Source organism: Naegleria fowleri (assembly GCF_008403515.1).
Source record: "Naegleria fowleri strain ATCC 30894 chromosome Unknown tig34, whole genome shotgun sequence".
Taxonomy (NCBI): domain Eukaryota; phylum Heterolobosea; class Eutetramitea; order Acrasida; family Naegleriidae; genus Naegleria; species Naegleria fowleri.
The window spans coordinates 276,168-296,185 of NW_025407966.1; the positions used below are offsets into that span (position 1 = coordinate 276,168).

The window sequence follows — 20,018 nt, forward strand, 5'->3', positions numbered from 1 at the left end:
CTTTCTCACTCTCAAACATTAATGGTTGTCTCATTTGAAGGAGGATTGTAGCCTTCATTACCTTCTTTTTCTTCGTTCAACAAAGAAGAAGTTAAATCATCAACAGATGGAGGAACGCTGTCACCATAGGTAGACAACTGCTCGACACCAAAATGGCTTTTCGAGTTTGGTAAAAAGTGACTTTCACCTGCTACGTCCTCCAATGCAACACCTAAAGTATCTCTTGGTAAGAAAATTCCACAAACTCCAGCTACAAAGAATGCAATTCCAAAAACTAAGAATGGGAAGAAATAATTAGACTTCAATAAAACTTCTCCAACAATTGGTGTAATAGTGCCAGCCAATCTTGTAAAAGCAGAGCATGTACCCATTCCAGTAGCACGGAAGGCAGTTGGATAAAACTCGGGAGTGTACGTGTAAACAACTGTTCATGTCACACCACAATGAAATTGTAGAATTATTCTAATCGTTGAAAAAAAACTTACCAGCCCAAGGGAAGGAAGAGAAAAAGTTGGAAAGCATAGAGAGAACCAATACATAGACTAATGTCACATGAAAAGAAGTGGCGATTCTGATAAAACTATTATGTTCAGTAATTACTTACTTGGATCTTCACTCACTCCAACAACTGCAGTTAAAATACCAGTCACAATGAATGTGCTACTCATGAGAGCTCGACGGCTAATTCTATCAATTATGAATAAGGTTATAATATTGGAAATAAAGCCAACCCCAGTCACCCAAAAAGTATTCAAATACACATTATTGTTCTGGAGTTTCACAAAAACAATTGGCAACAAGAAATTAAATCCCCAACCCCCAAAGCTCATCATGAACCAAATCAGCCACAACAAAAGTGTTCCCAAAATGTAGTCTTTGTGGAAGAGACATTTCAGTTGCTCCCAAGGATTTAGCTGCTTCTCAACTTTGGGAACTCTCAATCTCCATTTACTTCTCTTATAGATCCATCCTAAAGAAGGACTATCCTTTGAAACGCAATTAATCTCAGCCATACTGTTGATAGTTCTGTGAACTTCCCCTCCATGTTGTCTCAAAAGATTGTATCTTGGGCTTTCTGGTACAAAAAGTCTGGAAATGAAAATAATAAATCCAGGAATGGAAGACAATGCAACCACCCATCTCCATCCGGTATCTAATAATTGTTGATTATAATTGTTGAAATCACTTCACTTCTTACTCATACAAAACATACCCAAACTAAATCCACCAGCTTGAAGACAAACCCAAGCAATTAAACATTCAAAGGCAGCTCCAACACTCCAGTAAATGTTTAAAACTCCCAAAATTGCACCTCTTTTTGAAATATTATTGTAAAATCAAATCTTTTCATTTTACCTACCTATTCTTTGGAGGAATAAATTCCATGAACAGTGAAAAATCAACAGGAACCATTGCTATTTTGTATTAGGGGTATCAGAGGCAAACTCAGGAATAAATAATCATGCAAAATGATGATCCTTTCACTTACCACCAAGGCCAAGGCCAACGAAAAATCTCAAAAATAAGAATGCTACATATCCATTTGAAAATGAAGAAGCAAGTCCAAATGTTGCTGTGATGAAAACGCTTCCACAGAATACGAGCTAAATGATGAGGTATCAGTGACAAATCTCAGGAATAAGTAATCATGCAAAATTATCATTTCACTTACTTTTCTTCCGATTTTATCAGAGATAATTCCTACATGTTTGCAAATAGAAATGTGTTTGAATTGAATTTTCAACACAGAATTTTTCCAACCTCTCTCAACGAGTATCAATTTTTGAAAATACAAACCTCCAAGCCATGCTCCAAACATCATACCAAGAAAAACAGCGCTTCCCAGGGATCCAGCTTGTACTGGTGACAATGACCATTCATCAGTCAGTTGAGGAACAATGAAACTAATCATGGTTAGTTCAATTCCATCAAATAACCAACCAGCTCCACAAACATTCATCAATAATATTTGATACCATCCAAATCCGATTTGAGCTACAACTTCTTCAAAGGTCAAGACTTTAAATTCTTTCTCACCGTTATTATTATTTGATGATGATTCATGAATCAATGGAGATTGATCGAAATTATTGTTCATCGTCGGAACGGATTGATTATCATCGCCATTAATTACAAAAATCGGTTGTTGCTGCGAGGATGATGGTATTGTTGATGCTGGTGGATTGTTCGTAGCCAACAAGGAATCACTATCATCATCAACCATCGGTTGATAATCACCCAAATTATTACTATTACTATTGGAGGGTCGAGAAGAAGCCTTCTTTCTCCCCATTTTTTAAAAGTGGTGATGATGCTTGACAAGCGATGACAAAGGAAACACTTTGAAAGAATACACTTTGTAATCATCATCACGGAGATGAAACAATAAGGGAACGACACTTTGGTCTTATTCCAAATGATTGGTTTGTTTTAATATTAAATTGAAAACAATCGCTCCAATGGGGATTTCATGCATAATGGGTTTCTCAGACACAGCAGCAACAACAACAAATTCAGTCGGCACCAAATTCAATTAGGAAATTCAAAAAAAATGTCCCAATTCAATCATGAAGAAACACTCAATTTGAGCTATCGTTGCTCTGGACATCCACTCATTCAAGACAAACTTACAAAGGTAAGTCGACTTGTCCATCATCTTTGTTGTTGTTCATTGGTGGTTTTCAATGTTCAATAATATTCAACACTCACTATCAGTTGAGAGACAAACGAACCAAACCTTCCGAGTTTAGAAAATTAGTTTCGGACTTGTGTGTGTTGCTTTGTTTTGAAGCTACCAGCAAGTTGAACATGAAATCCATTGAAATTGAAACTCCTATTTGTAAGACAGTACAAAATGTCGTTGCGGATAGAATTTGTCTTGTTCCAGTGTTACGAGCTGGATTGGGAATGCTGGAAGGTCTCCATAGCATCGTCCCTCAGGCAAGAGTAATTCATATTGGCCTGTTCAGAAACGAGGAAACTTTACAACCTGTGGAATATTACAAGAAGCTGTAAGTCTTGAAGAGTTCATTTGCCTGGTGATACTAATTTGAATATTTTTAAATTATTCATTTGTTTGTTGAAGTCCACCTCAATGTGATGCTGATATTGCAATTGTTTTGGATCCAATGTTGGCCACTGGTGGCTCTGCAGTTGCCACTATTGAGAGGATTAAAGATTGGGGAGTCAAGAAAGGTATGTGTTTATTACTCTGTAACATTCATTTTCTGGATGGAAATTTTAATTATAATAGTTATTTTCATGTGCATTTTGGCTGCTCATGTGGGTATCAGCAATGTGAATAAGGCACATCCAGATGTAGAAATTTATTGTTGTGGTGTGGACAGGGAATTAAATTCGAATGGATACATTGTACCTGGTTTAGGTGATGCAGGAGATCGCCAATATCAAGGTGATTACTGCTACGAGTGAATGAATTACTCAGCAATATCAACTGTGCAATCCTGATTATGAATGTGTCTACATCCCACTCTTATTCTCAAGGAACGTCAACCACTCATCTTTTCGGGAACGAGTTTTCTCGAGAAATGACATTAATAAAGATCAATCATCTGTGAACACACAACACTGGCCTTGAACAATTACTGAGCTAGGAAAAGATGATTGATGCAGCGAATGCTTTTACTTTTTTTTCTTCTTTTGTTTTGTTGGATTGAAATGGTCCACAAATTGAATGGGTCTAGACTCTGAGGGTGTTGACTGGTTGGATGTGTTTGGTTTAGCGCTGTTAAATTGTGGTGTTTTCATTCCATGTAACGATCGCCTCGTGTCGTTGTTGAGTAGAGGTGATTCTGGCTGTATCGATTGAGAAGAAGATATCTGCTGCTGATGCTGTTGATTGGTTGTGCTATTGTGATTGTTGTTGCTACTGTTGGCAGTGGAAGGATTCATAACTCCACGAACGCAGCTCCCATTGTGAATATTATTATTGCTACCGTACGTTTGTCTCTCATTGTCACAACCTTGATTATTATTTCTCATTTTCCTTAAATGTCCAAGCAAGGCAATTCCTGTTTCACTTTTTTCAAACATTTCTTGCTGTTCTTGAGGAGATGCAGAAAGAAACAAATTTCTAGTCCTCTGATCGGTCATAAATTTTACATTCATTGTGTAGTTCATCGTTGGTCTTGCTGGAATATTAGAAGAAGATGCCATTGTACTTGATGAACTATTATGATGTAGCGAGGGCTCTTGAAAAGCATCTGTACTCCTTGAGGACTGATTGAAATCATTGTACAAGACTAAATCGTCATGATTTGCTTGAGCTCGACTACTTTGTGAGGAGGAATTGCCCTTCTTTTTTGATCCTCCTGTTTGAGAGGAAGAAGAAGAAGATGACTTGGAATATCTTGACGTCGAGTTGTTGTTGCTATTGTTGTGATTGTTGTGGTTATTATTCTTGTAATAATTCGAATGATTTGTTTTCTCTATTCATGAGAGTGAATTTCAACAAGATGATATTTGCAATGACAAGGACATGTTCATTCATCATACTTTAAGCTTTAAATTAAATGCTTACCTGCTTCGAGAGATGATCGAGCCGATTTACCTTCTTTATGCTTGAGATTGGGACTGTTTGTTCCTTCCGTGGTATTGGAATCCGTATCTTCATCACTCGAAGACTTGGATTGATTGTTCAACCGTTCGGATGATAACGATGATGACGAGGAGGTTGTTGTTCCTGCAATGCCATTGGAGGTCGCATGATCATTCCTTCCACTACCAGCACCACTTCCAAAATTCGAGGTGTTGGAAATGTTGTTGTTGTTGTGTTCCACTACGTAGTGGTCAATATTGTGGTTCTGACTGACCACACTGTTTTCAAACTGATCCACTTGAATAAACTTGAAATTTGGAGGTGTGGGTCGCAATCGTTTGTTGTTATTCCACAGATTGGATTGATGAAGTCGAGTCTTTTCGTGATGTCTCCACGATTTTACTTCTATTGGATCATGAGAGTGAACATGGGCATGTCAATTTTAAAAGAGGAGTGGTATCATCATCAAGAAAACCAGAAATTTCACAAAAATAGTAATGGTGAAGTATTAATTTCAAAGCTCCCAATGAATCTCGACAAATCTCCTCGGCTCAGCTTACCTTTGTTACAAACTTCACACCAAGATATTTTGCCAACTTCTGTCGAGTCTTCTGTTGATTTGTTGCTCGAAGAATGATGATGGTTCTTTTCAGATCGTAATTGTTGATGATGATGATGGTGATTGGAGTTTGATACTCTGGAAGACACTGTTGTGTGTCTCTCTTCAATGTCCTTTTCTTCTTCTTCTTGTTGCGTATTGTTGTTGTTGTTATTTGAAATGTGTTGCTGCTTATTTGATGATGAAACCGATTTGGATATCAAACAAGATGATGATGAAGGAATGCCATCCAACTGCTGCTGCTGCTGTTCCACTTCATCGTCATCCGTATTTGAAATTGGAGTGTTGCTGTTGCTGCTTGAAGAAGAAGTAGTAGTGGTGGTAGTTGCAGGTGTGATCGAAGCCTCATCCACACTGCTACTACTACTTGATAATGAAGAAGATGAGGAGGAGGAAGGATGGAAATGATTGTTGGTAGAGGTGTTGATAGAACCTCTCTCATTCGCAGAATGGTTGTTCCTGCTTCCCGTCAAATGTTTAGAAGAAGAAGAAGATGAACCAACACTGGTGATTTGAGTGATGCTGCTTTTCGTTGATTTCTCTTCTGCAAAGTGGTGTCGATGAGGCACTTCATCATCACTTCTGCCGTTATTACCAACGGATGATAATGAAGTGGTGGAGTGGCCATTCTTTTCTTCTTCTGAACGGGAAGTGGAAGAACGTTCTTGCATTTCTTTTGGCGAATCTGAAAACCGAGGCACCGCTGAGATTAAATCTCGCTAGGGATGTTTTGATGACTTCGTTCGAGAGGAAGATGGGTTTTATGGTTTGGAACGGTTCGAGCCACTTATTGACATGATGAAAGAGCATGATATGAAGATCGTTGGTGTGATGGGTCTTGTGCGAGTACATACATTCCAATCCTAGGATGAGGAGTTCGGAAGATCGGAAAAAACGATCGAACGTCCATTCTTCTTGGAATGTATAGTTTTCTTTTGAACTGATATTATCCATTAATGCATTGATTTATTATGACCATTGCAGCCTTTCATCCTCGATTTCATCATCCTTTCAGTTCATTCACTTTGGGGTTTCATGTTGAAATTTCCAAAACACACGTGTTCCACCGATCAGTTGCGGATTTATTGATAAATCTTTAGAACAAAAAATGAGTGAAAGTGCGGCCACAGTCAGGCAACCACCATTGAGCCTTCCTAACCAACGTCCAGTTCTGTTCAGATGGACCACCACTCACGACAACAAGACGCACAATGAAAAGATGACTATTTTACTTTCAGATACAGTATTAATAGTGAAAGAAAAATTGAAAAGACAAGGAATAATTGACGATGTTTCTCAATCGAAAATGATCTTTTCGGGAAAGATTTTAGAAAATAATCAGAAATTTTCTCAAATATTTGATTTACATTGTGATCAATCTGTTGATGTACCAACTGTGCACCTCTTTGGAGGACTAGCTAAAAATCAAAAATCATCATCGAACAAGAATGAAGAAACAATAGAAGTGGTTGAGCCAAAAACTCCTACAACTCCCTTCACTCCAAGTACTCCAAATTCAGCTGCAACTATTCTTTTACAAAAACAACTATTATTGCAACAGCAAATGTTGATGACACAAATGATGATGAACCAATTAATTTTGGCAAATTCTCCTACTCTACACTCAGCACCTGTAGTAGGAACATCATCATTCAACCCTTTCCCATCAACTCCTACTCCAGTTACTCCTCTTACTGCAAGTGTATTTCAACAAAATATGTTTCCAAGCCAGCCAACATTTCAACAACAATCGGCAGAATCTCGTGTGGCAGAAGCAGCCACAACACAACCACAAGAAAGACAACCAGAAAATATTCAACAACCAGAAAACGTTCAACAACCACAAGGAGAGCAGCATCAACAACCTGCGGCAGCTGCTCAAGAGCAACCTCAAAGACTCATTGATGACAATGCACCAGCAGCCGCAGCTCAAGATGAAGGATATAATTTATTTTATACATTTTTAAAAGTTCTTTTAATTTCTACTGTCATTTTTTCAAAAGAGGGATGGGTGACATGGTTATCTTGCACAATTGGATTTTATATTGGAATAATTCTTTTGAAATATCTAAATAATGTCATTAATAGACGTGTACAAAGAGATCAAGAAAGAAGGGAGAGAGAAGAGCAGGCTAGAAGAGAACAAGAAAGGCTCGAACGTGAAGGATCCGAAATACCACCAACTATTGAGCTCAGTCAAGCAGCTATACCTCAAAATAGGGGAGTATTTGGAACTCTTTTTCACATAGTGTACCTATTTTTCATCTCGTTAGCTCCTTCATATCAACCAAGAAGACCTCTCGTAGTACATGACGAGGAGAGACACGAAGATTAATTGTTTAATCGTCAAAATACACTTTTGATGAAAAAAGGACCAGACTCTATTTGCTTTCCAAAACACTATAAACGGTAATTTGGCCATTTCCATGTCCTACAAACAACTCCTGCCTATTTTCACAAAATGTGAGAGCTGTGATGTCACAAAGTTCACATTCAATCTTCTTCAACAACTTTCCAGTTTTGATTTCTGAAATGTTGATAGTACAATGATTTTTGTCCATAGGATTGACTAAGCAACTTGATATTATCACGTCTTGCTCTTCACTTAAATAGAAAGTGCAATATTTTCCCTCAGCATCAGCTAGTATATTGTCCTCAAATCTTAAAATCACAGCATTTAGTCAATTCATCATCATCATCTGCAATTCACACTTTAACAACAACTTACTCGACGTCAACTGTGCCTTGCAGATTCCAAATCGCAATTTTGTTACCTCTAAACCCAATGTATTTACAATGATTGTACATGTATATGAACGAGTAGGGTTTTTTAAAGTTATTTACAACAGATAAGACCTTTTCTTTGAATGGGTCAATGATTGTCAGATCTCTCCTCTCTTGGAAAAAGAACAAGCGATCAAGAAACAACTCCAAAAACAGTACCTTTCCCCTGTTTTGAGTTTTGAGATAGAGACTTTTTACAACCTGTCCAGATGCGTAATCAATCAACTTAACTGGTTGAATTCCGTTCTTTTCCTTCAAGATAACAAGAATGTTCCCAGGACTGGTACAGAAATATTACATTTTAAAGCGCACCAATAGGATTACATACCTCAATCGTACCTCAAAGACATCTTTTCCGCTCATCTCAAATTTTAATTCATAATTTTTCAAATCCCAAATTTTGTAAGAGCTATCATGAGATAACATTAATCGAAGTGTGCGACTCATTGCATTCAAAGACTTACAATCTTGAAGCGCAAAACGATAGTAGCACCTTATTCACATGGTCGAACTCAACAAAACTTGGATGTTCAAAATGCTCTGACTGCAAGATTTCGATGCCTTTGTCGAATTGGTTTTTAGTAATCAAGCTTATGGTCAAAAAGATTCCACATTAGAATTCATAATATATGTATACGTACCTTAAATGAATGCTTCTACAAAATATTCTCTGATAGCAGTCATGATCTTTGCAGTACACCACGATCAAGCTAGAATTTTCCTTGTTGAAGAACAAGCTCTGAATGAATTCCTTATCTCCGTTAATTGTTCCTATGATGCATTTAGAGTCTTGTTTACAGGTTCATGTACCGACCGTGTAACTCTCACTTTTAAACAAACAAACAAACAAACACTACTACATACTTCTGTTGTACACGAATGCATGACCCGCAAAATCCAGAACAAACAGAAAATCGGAGGTGCATATGATTTCCTTAATTTGAGTTCCTTTGTTGATTGTAAAGGATTCCTTTGAAAAGGGAGATGAATATTGAGAGAACTTAAAAATTGCTCACCTCTAGAGGTACCTACATGAAATGCTATATCAGTAAATATCAATTTGTAACCATTTCTCTGAATGATTTCTCCTGCTTCCCAATCTCGCTTACTTCTTACTAGTAGCGAGTTTAAACTTTCATCCTTAAATAAATCATACTCTTCACCGTTGTTGTTCTTTCTTCTCTTCTCCAATCTGCTTTCCGCATTGTGAAGAGTAAGACGTTTCATGGAAGGAGAACAAGAATTATTTTTTGCCGTAGCCAGAAACTCGATTCATGCTTTCAAATCAAACTCACTTCCACCAAATACTTCCTGTGAATTTAAACCCTTTGTGTCTTCGAGATGTAATGACTCACAAACACTGCTATTCAATAGTTGGAGCCATAGAGTTCCTTTAGGGTATAATTAAAAATATGTATGTGTTGTTTGAATATGGAGTGCCCAACTAACGCAAGTTTTGATTCAAAGAACAAAAAATGTCAGCAACTCTCGTAAACGGAGAATACCAAGTTCCAGTCAGCACATTCGAGACCAAACAAGTATGTTTTCGTTAATTGTGTGGTGGTCCTTGTTGAATCTTGCCAATTTCGCGGACATATGATCAACGACAAATTTTTATCATCATGATCACGTAGTATTTGTGCACCTGCGGATTGTCTGCAAAGAAACCAGTATGTTTCAATAACTTTGAGTTACCTATTTGAAATAGCATAATAATACCAATCTAACATCATGTTATCATCATCTAGTTCTGTGATGGAGAACATAACAGACAAAATACTCCTTTCAAGCCTCTTCAAATTACTATCAATGATGGAAATGTTTCCTTCCTTGCCATCAGAGAAAAGGTTTTAGAACAAGAAGCAGCCAACAAGAAGGCAGTCGAATCAAAGCATTATTGTGGTGTTTTCACTTTTGCTCTTCTCACTGTTTCTATCATGGCTATCAAGCAAGTTTTCAACTAATGCTTCTCGAAATAATTATGGTCATCCTCTAGGTCTTTGTTCCATCACAATCTCTTTCTTCTACTCGCGCATATCTTCTGATTCTTTTGTGATGATTTGAGTTTACTAAAGACTTGTCTAATAAATCGGGTTTCCGTCATTATCATTGTACTTTTGAAAGCCAGCGAAGGCCTTCACCAAAAAGCACTCAACCCTTTCGGAATTGGTCATCATGATGATGATGAGAAACGATGAATAACGAACGAGTAATGAATGGGAGGTACCCACTTCAATTTAATTCCAGCTGGGGGCGACACTTCGCGTCCTTCTATTCCACCCAACAAACTCGTTTCAACAAAAACATTGCCATTACATCACCGAACGTTTTAAACCTGTTCAAAACACAATACAGCTGAGAATGATTCCTTTACCTCCATGCTGCGATAACATCTTGTACACCGAAGAACAAATCAAGAAGAGAGTGGTGGAATTGGCACAAGAAATTACAGCCTATTATTCCAAAGTATTGCAAGAAGGGGAGTACTTGATTCTTGTTCCCGTTCTCAAAGGCTCCTATATGTTTGCTGCAGACCTTTCCAGACATATTGAAGTCCCAAACACTGTTGATTTCATTGCATTGAGCTCCTATCAAGACTCTCTCACTTCAAGTGGTGAGGTAAAGATTATTATGGACACCAGAAAATCAATGTGCCAAAAACACGTTCTCATCATTGAAGATATTATTGATACTGGTTATACCTTGTCTTTCCTTACCAATTTATTCATGACCCGAAGTCCTAAGTCCATCAAAACTTGTGTTTTACTCACTGCTCCAAAGAAGAAGAGAATGGTTGCTAACTTCCATGCTGATTTTGTGGGTTATGATATCGGAGAGAGATTTGTCGTTGGCTATGGTCTCGATTTTGGCGAATTGTATCGAAATTTGCCATATATTGCTGAATTGAAACAAGAAATTATTGATGAGATCAAGAAGAAGAAATAATTATTCAAAACGCACAACAAATTAGTGGACCTTTCTTTCATAACCGTGTGCTGGGCACCGTTTTTCGAAACAAAAATCCCTCAGTCTCCCTGACACACCTCAAATTTTGGCAATTTTGACTCCTCAATTGTTGTGAATAGGAGAAATGACTACTTGTTTTCAATATACTTTGTATTGATATTATTGATCATCTTCATTCTTGGTCATGATGCAAACAATTTTCACAACGTGTGTGAAATTGGTCATTCATTTCGACACAACACGCTACGATACCACAAATGCATTCCTTGCTTGCCTCTTGCTGATGGATGAGCTCATGAAAAATTCCAAAAACATCATGCAATTTCTATTTCACTTGAGAAGGGTCAAGTAAGGATTTTGTGTTCAGTATTTGTGGTGATACTTGATTAACAACTTTGGTCATGGGTAACACAGTAGCAATCGACTGCTGATTTCTTTCTTTCCTTACTTTCTCAAATGTCTTAATCATGTATTGAAACATCTTTCCCATCAATGAATTAGTCAATATATGAACAACCATATTGGTAGAATTTACAGGAGAGGAGAGAGGTGTCACATGAACTAACCATGAGGGATTGGAAATGACAGGATCCCTTAAAATCATTAATTGGTTATTTGTATTTTCCAGTCTCGAATGTGGCACAATAGAAGTAGTTCGAGCGTTGTGTTGTTGTAGTTTTGATGTGACATTATTTTTCATCGAAGATTCATCCTTGATCGCCAGTAATTCTTCTTCTTTTTTAATTCTGTAAATAATTTCCATGGGATCTCGATTCGCAAACTATTTGTCATTCCAAACAATTTTAAAATTAATTCCAAAATTCTAATCTATTAATTTTCAGAATTTTCACATACGTATTTAAATCGGGATGTATGAGAATCCACAGGAGTAATAAACAGTGCAACTAGTCCACACAATGAAATTGCCAAAACTATATTCGCAGCTCGACACATCAACACGAGCATTCATTTTGTATGTTTTCCGAAATGAATTCTTTGAACATACCCACATCAAGCATTTTTTTCTTAATTTCACAACGTTCTGAATTTCATGGCATGTACCATTCGAACAGCATGGATTGCAATAAGTGTGAGACCTACTCTATGGAGTAAAATAGCTCTGAAAGTTCTAATATCATGATGAATATAATTAAATTAATTAATATTATTATTATTATGATATTTAATTAAAAATTGAATTTATTTATTAATATTATTATGATATTTAATTAAAAATTGATATTCAAAAAAATGGACCATCAAGACTCCTTGTTGCAAGATGTTCAATATCTTGCCGAGAAGAGACGAATGGAATGGGTATGTGAATATGATAGAATATGAACATTTCGTGGAGTATTATTGTTGTTACATTTGTGTGAATCTTGATATCCAATTCCGAATTTTGTAAAATGTTATTTCTTCAAAATAATCATTGTGTATGAAATTCAAAAATTCATTTCTGCCACAGCGATCAAGACTTATTCTCATTATTTGTCTATTTATTATATTTTGTATTGTTGTTGGTTTTGTTTTAGCCGTAACCATTCCGATTGCCATTAACAATCAACAACAACCAAACATTTCGGAGAGTATTAAAGACATGTTGAGTAATCATTGTACCTTTGGAGTGGCGATATTAGGAGCTGAAGGTGGAATGATTGAATCTGATTTGACAAGTGTTTTATTGAGAACCAATACGAGTGAAGGAAATTTTATTAGTTTGGATGCTGGCACCATGATGAGTGGATTGATCAAGTTTACAATGAATGAAAAGTTGAATTTAACATTTTTCAAAGCTTTATTTCCAGGATTACCAGGATGGTTGGCAGATGTGGATTTGGCAGAGCTTTCAAAAAATCCAGAAGACAAGAGACAATACTATATGAGCTTGTCAGGATATATTATGAAACAATATATTTTGGGATATTTCATTGGACATTCTCATTTGGATCATGGTGAGTTTTTCTGATTTCATTGGTCACACATATGTTACTAATCATAATAATAATATTGATTTACACATTTAACATTTGAAATAATGATTGGTGAATATTTGAAAATTGTTAAATATTAATAATTTTGAAACAACCTTCTTGAATAATCAGTGGCTGGTTTGGCAATTTCTTCTCCAGAAGGATCTTATTTTAATGCTAACTACTCCATATTACCTAAAAGTAAGAGTATTGTAGCATCTCAAGAAGTAGCTAATGTCTTAAATTCAAGCGTATTCAATAATGTAATTTGGCCAAATATTCCACAATTAACAAATTGGTATCAGTATCAAACAATTAATTTTGGAAACAAATATTATGTCAGCGATTTACTTTACATGACCAATAACAAATTTGACAAAAACTCAAATGACATTCGACAATTACCATCCCCAGGTAGTTACCATTTTTCTGACACAACGGTAAAAATATTTCCTCTTTGCCATGAAGTGACATCATCAGCATTCTTGTTTGAGACAGCCAATGTGCAACTTGTTTATTTTTCTGACACAGGTCCTAATACTGGAACAAGTTGTGATTGGCGTTCCAAAGTGACAGATGTTTGGAATAGTGTGGACATTACAAAACTCGCAGCAATATTAATTGAGGTCAGCTTTTCTAATGATGTGCCCGATAGCTCTTTGTATGGACATCTTCGCCCAAAGGATTTAATTCAACTATTGCTCGAACTTAAAAGCTTAAAGGGTAATCCTTCTCTCTCAACTTTGAAAGTTGTCATCACCCATATCAAACCAACTTTCACAACCATATTTTCCGAAAGCAATAGAGCAATTATTACTCGTCAACTCAATCAAGAGGCCAAACAAGTACAATTAGATTGCAATTTCACATTTCCTAATCAAGGAGATTTTATCTGTGTTGAGAAATAATCTACTAGTCAAGCAGTACTTGAGCAACTTATTAGTTTGGGAATTACACGTTTTAAATGCAATTGAAATATCCTGAACGTAGAGATTTAATATCCCAACAATCCTCCACGTGGTTGTTGCTTCTTCTTTGATTGTTGATCTCTTAGCATTTGGAAAGCTAACACAAAATCAATGAAAAGCTGGAATGAACCACACAACGCAAACTGAAAAGGTTGATTCTTGAGATAGAAGTAAACAGTCTTGTAGGAGTCTCCCAAAAAGAAAGTGCCCAATAATACCCAACTCAATCCATCTGCTGATCCAGTTTGCCAATTTCTAATCACTTGAGGAACAGCTAACACAGCTTCAGTAAATAAAGCAACTGTTCCAAGCATTTCAGTGTATAATTCTTGAAGCATTGGATGCAAAATGAAAGAAATGACACCAGTACAAACAGTGAAGAAGACCAAGAAAATGAAATAGCTCAAGAAATCAGTCCAATTCCAGAAGCTTTTGATTGGATGAGAGAAAATTGAACCTGTCTCCGAAGATGGAAATCGGATACAAACAAAAATCAATATTAATTGGCAAGCAATCATGAGAATGGATTGATAGAGCAATACATTATCGAATTCCTTGTAATATCTAAAGAAACAACGACTGCTCAATGAAAAGGATCATCCAATATTATTGTCAATGATTATTTCCATCGTACATCAAACAAATCAATAATATTTTGAATGTAATACAATCCGAAATCCTCGTATTGCAAAAAAGCAAAATCAAACCAAACAACACCTACAGAATATTGGCAATCAATAAAATCAAACTTATAAATTTACTAAATCCTCCACTTGATCTTTTATTGCGAATAGTTCGAATTTGATCCATATAACCCACACAAGGTCCAACAATCATGGCAAAATCAGCCACTAGACCCAACAAGGAGTAACCCGAAGACATTTTTTCAAATTTGAAGGATCATCAAGAATGAACGGATTAGAAAAGGAATGATCGTTGGAACAACTAGCCGTCTGTTCAGGACCTCATGGTTGATACTTTGCTTTGTCTTTCTAAATGAATGACTTCGTCCATGCCTTTTCGTTCTGCCAAACCTTTGAAAACGAGTTCAAAAAAAATGAGCAAAAGAAAACAACAGATGATTGACGATGATAAGAGTGATAATGAAGAAGAATCACTCAAACACATGGAATCCGAAGAGGAACAGGAGGAACCATCTGAAAAATTAAAGAAGAAAAAAAAGACTTCCAAGGATAGCAATAAAGAAAAACCAAAGAAAAAGAAAGAGGCTTCCGAAGACAAAGTAGAGCCAAAAAAGAAAAAGAAGAAGGTTCAAAAGGAGGAATCAGAGGATGACGAAGAAAAAAAGTCGGAAAGTGAACAAGACGATGACGAGCAAGTCATTGAAGAAGATACTCGAATGCCAGAAGAGGAAAACCAATCCTCATCCTCTCCTACTGCGGAAGAGGAGCTAATGAGGGATGAAGAGTTCACTTTGGCACTTCCAACAGATTTAACTCATGTCGAACAGGAACCTATTATTTCATATGAAGACATTTCAGACAGTAAATTATTCGTTATCGAGATACCGCAGGGATTTACTGTTGAGGAAGTTAAAAAGAAATTACAAAACATTTCTGGTTTTGGAGAGAAACAGTTAGTTCTTGATTCAGAATCAGGAATTACCGTGACTAGAGAGGATAGTTCCAAGTCATCAATTGTGCCACTGTTTACGTCAATTAATTCTGATGATCACCTATTAAGAAATAGCCATATTGATGGATTTTATAGAATTGAACAAGGAATTGAAATGCCAAAATTTGATGCTATGAAAGAGAAGGAAAGACAGAGCAAAATATACAAAGCCAGTGTGAAGCAACGAGCAGAATTCTCAAATCAAGTTTCAAAAAATATTTTCAAGCCAGATGGATATTCAGAAGAAAATGTGCCTCAAAAGACGAGAAAGGACAAGAAGGAGGAGAAGAAAACTAAATCAAACGAAAAGAAGCATGCTACAGAAAACAAGGACGACAAGAAACATGAAAAATCTCAAAAGAAAGAGGTCACACAAAAAGTTCCTTTAGAGGAAAAGTCACACAAAAAGGATGACAAGAAATCGTCCAACGAGAGCAAACAGAAAGATAATAAGGAAGAGAAGTCTGAAAAGAAAGCTGACACGCAAAAGAAACAAGACAAACCTGAGCTGTCAACAAAGAAAGATAAAAAAGACGAAAGTAAACACAAGGCAGAAGAGAAGAAGCATAGCTCCGAAAAAAGCAAGAATTCAGAAAAGAAATCAGACGTATCTGCAAAGAAAGTAGAAACAAACCACTCAACACAACCTAAAAAGCAAGACAAACATTCGGAAACTAAGAGCGACAAAAAGGTTGAAAAATCCAAAAAGCAAGAAAACGAAGGAAAAAAGTCTCAAAAAAGTAATTTCAATTTAACTAAAATCTAATTTATATAACGTCACCCTTCCGTAAAAGTCTGTACTGTCTTCAAACACAATTTTTAGCTTATCCAACGTTGCTCCTAATTCAAACACCTGAAACGACAATAATATTGAAAAATATTTGTTCAGATTAATTCACATATTAAATTACGAAATAATAATTGCATACCTGTTCCACACTCGAATCATCGGGATAAAAAGAAGAATGGTAGGTAAGCTCTTCATTACCATTGGCTATTAAAAATTGACAATCTTTTCCGACAAATCCACCCTGAAATATCATGTGAACTTTTGCAATATTCACTGGCTGTTTAAATTCTAAATAAATGTATTGTGGTTTGCCTTGATGGCTATTCCAACATGTTTCGTCGTTTCCGTCAAACAAGTGTTGCTTTCCGAACTCTTTGCTGTTTTTGTTGAGAACCGAGCTAACCTTGTAATTCGCAATCAAATCTTTGATTGAAGACATTTTTTTGACTGTCACTGATGTTATTGCTGGTCTTTATTAGGTGAGTCAGCTTCTTCTAATGATTTCATCTTTCCAATCTTTTCTGAAATTTTCTCCAATTCGTTCAAGAAATTTTGTTCGTTTTGAACAAATTGATGTATCATCTTTGTCTGTTCTGAATCCGATGAAACATTGATTACTTTGCGCACTTTCTCCTTAGATGTTAGTAGCTCTTTTGAGGCCTCTACTTGTTTTTTATCCACTGCATTGTATCTATTCAATCGTTCAACAATGTAAAAACTCTGAAGGGGTAAAATGAATACTGCTGATAATGCTCCAAAAAGTAATCCATAAGCAAATGACGACGTAGATATTGAGATCGCAGATGACATGGTTCCAATTCCCAAAAATAAATTAGGCACCGAGGCCAACAATCCGAAAACACCTCCAGCGAAAGCTCCTGCCAATGGCTTGTGCAGTAAATTCAGTTGATTTAATCTCTGCTTGATAGCCTCAGATTTTTCAATGATCTCTATTTGTTCATCTGTTAAGGTCATTTTGTAAATTTTCTCTGAATAATCGTGGATTTTTTGCAAAATTTTGTTTGACGACGAATGTAGAGAGGTTTTCGATTTTTCGTCATCATCGTCGTCGTTCACATATCTAATAGGATTAAATATATTGAAATTTCTCAAACTCAAATCAGCTAAAGAAAATGTAAAAGCAAAAATTCCAGCATTTGTTGCATTTCGTATTAGTTGATGAAATACATATCCTAAAATAACATGTTTTCTATCCACACGAGCAGTCTTTGGGTCGTATTGCTTTTCCGACTGTTGACTCTTATTGGGATTGAATTCATTTTCCTTTTCTACTTGAGTAAATTCTTGCTGTTGTTGTTGTAGCTGTATTCGATAAAACATATTCGTTCTCATCTTTTCCAATGTAGAAGTCGGAATGTGAGCTTTTCTAATTTGTAAGAACCCTCTTATTCCTCCAAATAATCCTCCAACAAGTGAAGCATAAACAGCCATTTCAGCCAATTCTCGTATATTGAAAAGTGTGTTCGGAGCCAATGATGATGAAGAAGAAGACGAAGAGGAGGCTTCGTCTTGCTTGGAGTTGTTGTTCATTTTTTTTGATTGGAAGATCTAATAGGATCTAATATTCTTCTCAACTCGTTATGAAGAACCATTCAAAATGAATTCAGTGTTCAAACATAACATTTAGTTTCGTCTTAAGATGTATAGTTGATTATTTTCATAAAACACAATAGAGTTAAAGCACTGCTGGTTGGAGAGTTTCAAAGGTTCGTAAAGCAAAAAAGCTAAGCCGCAGTGTGACCGGTCCCTTTTTTTAGGGGTTTTTGTTGGCCGGTCCTTTTCTTCTTTTTTAAGAATTTTGTAAGTTTTTACACTACGACTTAGCCAAGAGCATTATTGACGAACGACGTAGTTGATTATTGTGACGAGATTATTATTCTCAAGTTATGGTTTGAATATTAGGAATGATCTCCATTCTTCCAAAGTCTATTTATGGAAAACCTAAGTTCAGCAATCACGACAAGCATAAACGCACGACAATTAGCAGGCTGGGACGCAGAAAAAATGGTTTTCTGGAGAGATTCAATCTACCCTTCGATTCTTGCACACCGGTGGCAATTATTTGACACCGGAAAACCATTTTTGTCCTCCTAATTTATTGGCATTTTCAATTTTAAAACCACATAAATATTTATTGAAAACTTTCACATGTTTGTATGCATTTAGAGATTCTTAATAATTTCGTTGGTGTATTCAGAGCATTTAGCAGTACCACCCAAATCGCCTGTCAAAACCTTTCCTTCAGAGAGTACCTTCATTACACTCTTTTCAATACGATCAGCGACATCAAACATGTGCAAATGTCTCAACATCATTAAAGCACTCAACAACAAAGCAGTTGGGTTTGCCTTGTCTTGACCAGCAATATCAGGAGCAGTTCCGTGAACAGCTTCAAAAACGCTGGCATGTTCACCAAAGTTACCACTTGGTGTCAAACCTAGACCACCAATCAAACCAGCACACAGATCAGACAAAATATCACCATACAAGTTTGGTGTGACACAAACATCGAATTCTTGAGGATAACGAACTAACTTCATGCAACAAGCATCGACAATAACTTCCTCATACTTAATGTGTGGATACTTCTTGGCTACTTCTCTGCAGCATTCCAAGAAAAGACCATCACTCATTTTCATGCTGTTGTTCAGAAATCATAATTTTGTTTCACAAAAAGCAGTCACAAGCAATTAAACTTACATGTTAGCCTTGTGAACACTGGTAACTTTCTTTCGCTTATTTTCAGAAGCATATTTGAAAGCATATTCAGCAATACGCATAGATGACTTTTGAGTGATAACCTTCAAAGATTCAACAACGCCAGGAACTACTTCGTGTTCTAAACCAGAATATTCTCCCTCGGTATTTTCTCTAACCACAACAACGTCAACGTGTGGATATCCTGTCTTAATAGCAGGAATGCTGACGGCTGGTCTGACGTTGGCATAAAGTTCCAAAGCTTGTCTCAAAGTGATGTTCAATGATCTGTATCCTTTGCCAATTGGTGTAGCCAAAGGTCCCTTCAAACCCACCTTGTTCTTTCTAACGCTGGCAAGAGCTTCAGGAGAAATCAACTCAATACTTCCAGGTTGTGGAATACCAATGTCGTAAGTTTCCCATTCAATATCAGCTCCAGCAGCATCAAGAATCTTGGCAACAGCTTGAGAAATTTCAGGACCTATGTTGTTGATCATGATTTTGTTCATGATCATTAAGAATATTAATTTGTTGTATTCGTTCCATCCATCCAACCATCATCAGAATAAATGTATGTTGAAATATAAATAGCCATTGTAGACAATCCAAGATTTTCATCGAAATTACAACAACATCCAAATTATTAAAAACATCAAAATGATTGAACAATTTTCCAAACCAACCGGAGAATGTACACAACATCCTCCAACCATATATACAAATCAACATACCAATACCATGACCAGGGAACAATGTAGCGGTAGTCTTTTGGCAGATTTGGTTTGATGAGAAGAATCTGCTATGAGTATTTGCAAGGTTCTTTGGTTGAACAATGGATGAATGACGCAACACGGAGGAAGACAAGGCTTTTTTGAACATTTTTTTGTTTGGTTTTTTTTAAAATAAATTTAAATTTAATATCATTGATGAGAACCAAAGATATCTTATTGTCATCTCAGAGAATCTCTGCGTATTTCACTTGTACATCATCATCATCAACATTGTG

General features: G+C 36.3%; 13 protein-coding genes across 13 annotated transcripts; 6 read left to right on the forward strand and 7 right to left on the reverse strand.

Moving 5' to 3' along the window:
* Nucleotides 1–11: 11 nt before the first annotated feature.
* Nucleotides 12–2,293, reverse strand: FDP41_003448 (uncharacterized protein; the record flags this gene model as incomplete). Its single annotated transcript, XM_044706753.1, has 8 exons — nt 12–424; nt 486–542; nt 605–1,153; nt 1,214–1,314; nt 1,361–1,415; nt 1,490–1,604; nt 1,673–1,701; nt 1,798–2,293. 8 exons carry the CDS (start codon nt 2,291–2,293, stop codon nt 12–14), a joined length of 1,815 nt encoding a protein of 604 aa, XP_044562169.1.
* Nucleotides 2,294–2,551: 258 nt separating this feature from the next.
* Nucleotides 2,552–3,432, forward strand: FDP41_003449 (uncharacterized protein; the record flags this gene model as incomplete). Its single annotated transcript, XM_044706754.1, has 4 exons — nt 2,552–2,635; nt 2,716–3,011; nt 3,086–3,195; nt 3,254–3,432. The coding sequence occupies 4 exons, from the start codon at nt 2,552–2,554 to the stop codon at nt 3,430–3,432; spliced, it is 669 nt and encodes a 222-aa protein (XP_044562170.1).
* A 210-nt stretch (nt 3,433–3,642) lies between these two features.
* Nucleotides 3,643–5,848, reverse strand: FDP41_003450 (uncharacterized protein; the record flags this gene model as incomplete). The annotated part of the gene is made up of 3 exons (XM_044706756.1): nt 3,643–4,448; nt 4,541–4,963; nt 5,119–5,848. 3 exons carry the CDS (start codon nt 5,846–5,848, stop codon nt 3,643–3,645), a joined length of 1,959 nt encoding a protein of 652 aa, XP_044562171.1.
* A 437-nt stretch (nt 5,849–6,285) lies between these two features.
* Nucleotides 6,286–7,512, forward strand: FDP41_003451 (uncharacterized protein; the record flags this gene model as incomplete). Its single annotated transcript, XM_044706757.1, has 1 exon — nt 6,286–7,512. One exon carries the CDS (start codon nt 6,286–6,288, stop codon nt 7,510–7,512), a length of 1,227 nt encoding a protein of 408 aa, XP_044562172.1.
* A 1,924-nt stretch (nt 7,513–9,436) lies between these two features.
* Nucleotides 9,437–9,925, forward strand: FDP41_003452 (uncharacterized protein; the record flags this gene model as incomplete). Its single annotated transcript, XM_044706758.1, has 3 exons — nt 9,437–9,499; nt 9,596–9,631; nt 9,710–9,925. The coding sequence occupies 3 exons, from the start codon at nt 9,437–9,439 to the stop codon at nt 9,923–9,925; spliced, it is 315 nt and encodes a 104-aa protein (XP_044562173.1).
* A 397-nt stretch (nt 9,926–10,322) lies between these two features.
* On the forward strand, nt 10,323–10,907 carry FDP41_003453 (uncharacterized protein; the record flags this gene model as incomplete). Its single annotated transcript, XM_044706759.1, has 1 exon — nt 10,323–10,907. The coding sequence occupies one exon, from the start codon at nt 10,323–10,325 to the stop codon at nt 10,905–10,907; it is 585 nt and encodes a 194-aa protein (XP_044562174.1).
* A 346-nt stretch (nt 10,908–11,253) lies between these two features.
* Nucleotides 11,254–11,947, reverse strand: FDP41_003454 (uncharacterized protein; the record flags this gene model as incomplete). Its single annotated transcript, XM_044706760.1, has 3 exons — nt 11,254–11,709; nt 11,784–11,833; nt 11,935–11,947. 3 exons carry the CDS (start codon nt 11,945–11,947, stop codon nt 11,254–11,256), a joined length of 519 nt encoding a protein of 172 aa, XP_044562175.1.
* Nucleotides 11,948–12,179: 232 nt separating this feature from the next.
* On the forward strand, nt 12,180–13,809 carry FDP41_003455 (uncharacterized protein; the record flags this gene model as incomplete). The annotated part of the gene is made up of 3 exons (XM_044706761.1): nt 12,180–12,245; nt 12,397–12,883; nt 13,034–13,809. 3 exons carry the CDS (start codon nt 12,180–12,182, stop codon nt 13,807–13,809), a joined length of 1,329 nt encoding a protein of 442 aa, XP_044562176.1.
* An 86-nt stretch (nt 13,810–13,895) lies between these two features.
* Nucleotides 13,896–14,751, reverse strand: FDP41_003456 (uncharacterized protein; the record flags this gene model as incomplete). The annotated part of the gene is made up of 2 exons (XM_044706762.1): nt 13,896–14,448; nt 14,591–14,751. The coding sequence occupies 2 exons, from the start codon at nt 14,749–14,751 to the stop codon at nt 13,896–13,898; spliced, it is 714 nt and encodes a 237-aa protein (XP_044562177.1).
* A 175-nt stretch (nt 14,752–14,926) lies between these two features.
* FDP41_003457 (uncharacterized protein) lies at nt 14,927–16,270 on the forward strand (the record flags this gene model as incomplete). Its single annotated transcript, XM_044706763.1, has 1 exon — nt 14,927–16,270. The coding sequence occupies one exon, from the start codon at nt 14,927–14,929 to the stop codon at nt 16,268–16,270; it is 1,344 nt and encodes a 447-aa protein (XP_044562178.1).
* A 136-nt stretch (nt 16,271–16,406) lies between these two features.
* On the reverse strand, nt 16,407–16,733 carry FDP41_003458 (uncharacterized protein; the record flags this gene model as incomplete). Its single annotated transcript, XM_044706764.1, has 1 exon — nt 16,407–16,733. One exon carries the CDS (start codon nt 16,731–16,733, stop codon nt 16,407–16,409), a length of 327 nt encoding a protein of 108 aa, XP_044562179.1.
* Nucleotides 16,734–16,753: 20 nt separating this feature from the next.
* On the reverse strand, nt 16,754–17,845 carry FDP41_003459 (uncharacterized protein; the record flags this gene model as incomplete). The annotated part of the gene is made up of 1 exon (XM_044706765.1): nt 16,754–17,845. The coding sequence occupies one exon, from the start codon at nt 17,843–17,845 to the stop codon at nt 16,754–16,756; it is 1,092 nt and encodes a 363-aa protein (XP_044562180.1).
* A 632-nt stretch (nt 17,846–18,477) lies between these two features.
* FDP41_003460 (uncharacterized protein) lies at nt 18,478–19,891 on the reverse strand (the record flags this gene model as incomplete). The annotated part of the gene is made up of 3 exons (XM_044706767.1): nt 18,478–18,955; nt 19,016–19,493; nt 19,744–19,891. The coding sequence occupies 3 exons, from the start codon at nt 19,889–19,891 to the stop codon at nt 18,478–18,480; spliced, it is 1,104 nt and encodes a 367-aa protein (XP_044562181.1).
* Between the last annotated feature and the right edge of the window lie 127 nt (nt 19,892–20,018).